The following is a 3,704-nucleotide window of genomic DNA, read 5'->3' on the forward strand; positions in this document are numbered from 1 at the left end:
AGCAAGTGCAACCCCGAAGCACATATAGGGTAAATTAGGATCTTCTCTAGAGATATCCCTGCCACATGGGAAGCCATCCTTAATGTAGGCACATATTCCATGCCCATGGCGATCTTGGGAGTCAGATTTAGCTGTTAAATTGGAGTATCCATTAATTATGAACTCATCTAGGGAAGTGGTCGGCCCTATTCCAGTTTCACATAGAAATAATATGTCCGGTTTCGTCTCCTGTAATTGGGTTTCAACCTCTGGAAGGTTGGAACGTAGACCCCTGATATTGGAGAAGGAGACCTGGTAGTAGGGCTCTACGCTGGAAGATGGGGTTCTAGGTTTAATCGAGTTTTTATTCTGGAGATATTTCATGTTGAGGTTTGGGGATTTGTGGAATAGGTCGGCATACTTGGTTAGAGCAGTACAGAGAGGGAAAGTAAGAGAGAAAACGACAGGAATTTTTTTTTATTTGTAGCACACGAAAAGGTAAAGCCGTAACAATTACCCACTAGTATGGCATCGAGAGGCCCCACCAGAGACTACTGCATGGTCCAGATCCACTCACCAAATGGCAATACAGCAGTCCCAGTACTTTGCGCCTGCTGATAGGACAGCCTCCTTAGTGGTTAATCCAAGGTTCGGGTCCCTGACTATCAGGCGGATAACGTCAGCCCAGACAAAACGTTTACCTCCAGCACCCTTACTAGTGACATGGCAACAAGGACAGACAAAGACAGAAAAAATATCCGACATCTCAGACTACTGGTCACCAAGTAGTACCGACCTTTAAGCAGCTTTTTCTTCACCCTTTGTCAGAAACATCACTCATTGAATGAGGACTGAATGACAAAATAAGAGAAGCGAGAGTTACTGGAGCTGCCGATAACACATCCACTGTATTATCTACTCTCCATTTAAAAAAAAAAAAAGGGGGGGGGGGAGAAAGGGGAATGGGTACAAGTGACTTATATCTAAGTAGTAAGTCCAATGTGCGAACTTAATAATTCATGGCATTTTGGTGATAATCTCCCCTCCCATATTAATGGGTGGAAGTTTGTCGTTATCTATCTAGTTTGAATCATAAAAGTTTCATCTTATAATTAATTAAAATCCAATAATTAACTATTATCAATTTGTAAAGACTGCTTAATATTAATTTACATTAGAGTTTAAATAATTTTTCAAGGTTTTAATTTAGGAGGTCCGTTTTCATGAGTGATTTTCTTTGCACTGTATTATATTTCGAATGTACTTGAACATAAGGCTAACTATATAAGGTAGGATTCGAAAACTAGAAGAAAATATTTTCAATACAGGCAAGCTTGCAGTAATAGTATATATTAAGTATACATCTGTTGTGAGGTATATCTGCGTCCGTGTGTCCTCCTTTAGAAGCACTTGGTAAAGTTAGCTAAAGCTGTTTTGCTGCTTTAAATGCTTTTTCTTGGTCACCCTTCAGGGTGATGGCTTTGTTTTTCCTCTGGAGATTTGTCAGGGATGTGAGCAGGCTTGAGCATCCGGGGATGAATCGTCGGTAAAAGTTCATCATTCCTAAGAAACGGCGCAGCTGCTTTACAGATGTAGGCGTTGGAAAATCCTTGATGGTTTCTATCTTAGCAGGAAGTGGGATGATCCTGTGAGTATCTGTGTGGTGTCCAAGAAAATCTATTTGCACTTGTCTGGGTTTGTTCGGAGACCATAATGTAAGATGGCAAAATACTTCTAGGTGTTCTTCGTGGGTATCAGCATCTCTGCTGGCCAACAGGATGTCGTCAATATAGGCGTAGACATATGTCAAACCACGCAAAACTTTGTCCATCAACCTCTGGAATGTCTGAGCCACATTATGAAGTCCAAAGGGCATTTTTTAAACTTCAAACAGTCCAAAAGGGGTTGTGACTGTTGTCTTTGGAATGTCCTCTGGAGTCTCTGTGACTTGGTAGTATGCCTTAGGCAAGTCTATTTTCGAAAAGATATGGGTCTCCTGAAAGCCCGAGGCAAGATCGTGAATATGTGGGAGAGAATACCGGTCAGCAACAGTGGACACGTTGAATTTCCAGTAGTCCATGCAGACTGAATTCCCCTTTGGATTTTGATACCAAGTGAAGTGGTGAGGTATATGAACTGTCTGAGGGACGGATGCTGTTGTCCGCCAACATCTCCTCAAATGCCTTCTTAACATATGCCAACTTGTGTGCAGGGAGTCGTCATGGCCGTGAGTATGCAGGTTGTCCAACACTCCAACAGTCTTGATGCGGTGGTGTGTCGGATGTTCATCAGTGTCGGTATGCTTAATAGGCTGGCTAATGTCCTTGTACTGACCCAGAATGTCTGCATAGGGTGGGTCGTGCTGTGTTGCCACGCTAATCCTAGTTGTGTTCAGATGTGATGGAATCCCTGTAATCTTAAGAGACGGGGTCCTCGTCTTCATGTGAACAGCCAAGAAATCGGCACCAAGCAAATGTGTTCTGACGTTTGCTACCATGAACGACCACTTAAGGTCACACCTGAAGTCGATACTGTTGAAATCACAGCTTTCTAATCTCTATAATATTATATACGACATCTGGACAAATTAAAATATTATATTTAAGCACATTTAACGACCAGGCAAAGCGCCCCCCTCCACTAGTTTCTGACATTTTAGCTTTTGTAGAACTTATGCACGACGCATTATCTTTTGTTTTGATTGTGCAAAGCTAGATCTGTTATTAAACTTCTGTTTTGTTTTTTTTTTGGGGGGGGGGGCTGAGGGGGGGTGCAATTAAGCTATTTTTGTACAAACAATGTCTTTTTTTTTAATTCAATATCTTTAAACTTTATTAATTATCTTTGAAATAGTCCCAGAAAACTAATATTTATCTTTCAAGGGATTTTTTACAAGGAATTTATTTAACTTCTAAATTTAGCTGAATTTCTCAGTTTCTGATGCCGCCGTAAAAAAAATTGTTATAACTTTTTTTTCACGTGTACTTTTTTCCCCCGCATAGAGATTAACTGGTAATCTTGACTGGTTACTTACCGGCCTCTGCGACTAAAAATAGTTTGTCTTAAAGTTGTATTAAGAAGCAGAAGTTGATTTAAACACGAAAATATGAAATCATATCCTAACGAAATGGAACAAAACTTCTTCCGTTTTTTTTAATATATTTTTTTAATTATTTTATATTATAGTTTTAAAAGTGTGGAATCAATTTTCTTTATTAATTTAACGTAAACTGAGAACCCACCTTATGGCAACCTTTTTTTTAGGGGGGTTAAAAATTGTTTTCAAGAGGTTTTCGGTTGTGCTAAAAACGAATATCGCATTTAAATTTTCTGCAAATGAGTAGTTTTCCAGATTCGGATGTAATTCTTTGTTATAAGTGGTGGACATTGTTGCATGTGCAAGCACAACAGTTGCTTGGTTGTCTGGACGTCTACCAGGTCTCAATTACCAAATAAACACCAGACCCCACCCACAAAAAAGGTGGTCGTAAAGTGGGTGCTCATTTTACGTTACATTAGTATATAAAAGTGATCCCACACGTTTTACTACTATTTTTTCTTCATATCTAAAAGAAAGAAAAAAAGACTATTTGTTTCCTGAAATTTCAAACGTTATTTTCGTTTCTAGCGCCCCCGAAAACCTAATATAATAGTAATTTTAAAGGATTTTTTGAGGGTGGAAATATACTGCACCCTTACCTTAATAAAAAAAGAAAAGAAAAAGA

General features: G+C 39.2%; 1 protein-coding gene across 1 annotated transcript; it reads right to left on the bottom strand.

The window, feature by feature from the left end:
* Positions 1 to 1,858: 1,858 nt before the first annotated feature.
* On the bottom strand, positions 1,859 to 2,476 carry LOC145270099 (uncharacterized). The gene has a single exon (XM_080125701.1). The coding sequence runs from the start codon at positions 2,474 to 2,476 to the stop codon at positions 1,859 to 1,861; it is 618 nt and encodes a 205-aa protein (XP_079981827.1).
* Between the last annotated feature and the right edge of the window lie 1,228 nt (positions 2,477 to 3,704).

The sequence above is a fragment of the Euprymna scolopes genome, chromosome 46 (assembly GCF_053919585.1).
Source record: "Euprymna scolopes isolate OS-2025 chromosome 46, ASM5391958v1, whole genome shotgun sequence".
NCBI lineage: Eukaryota > Metazoa > Mollusca > Cephalopoda > Sepiida > Sepiolidae > Euprymna > Euprymna scolopes.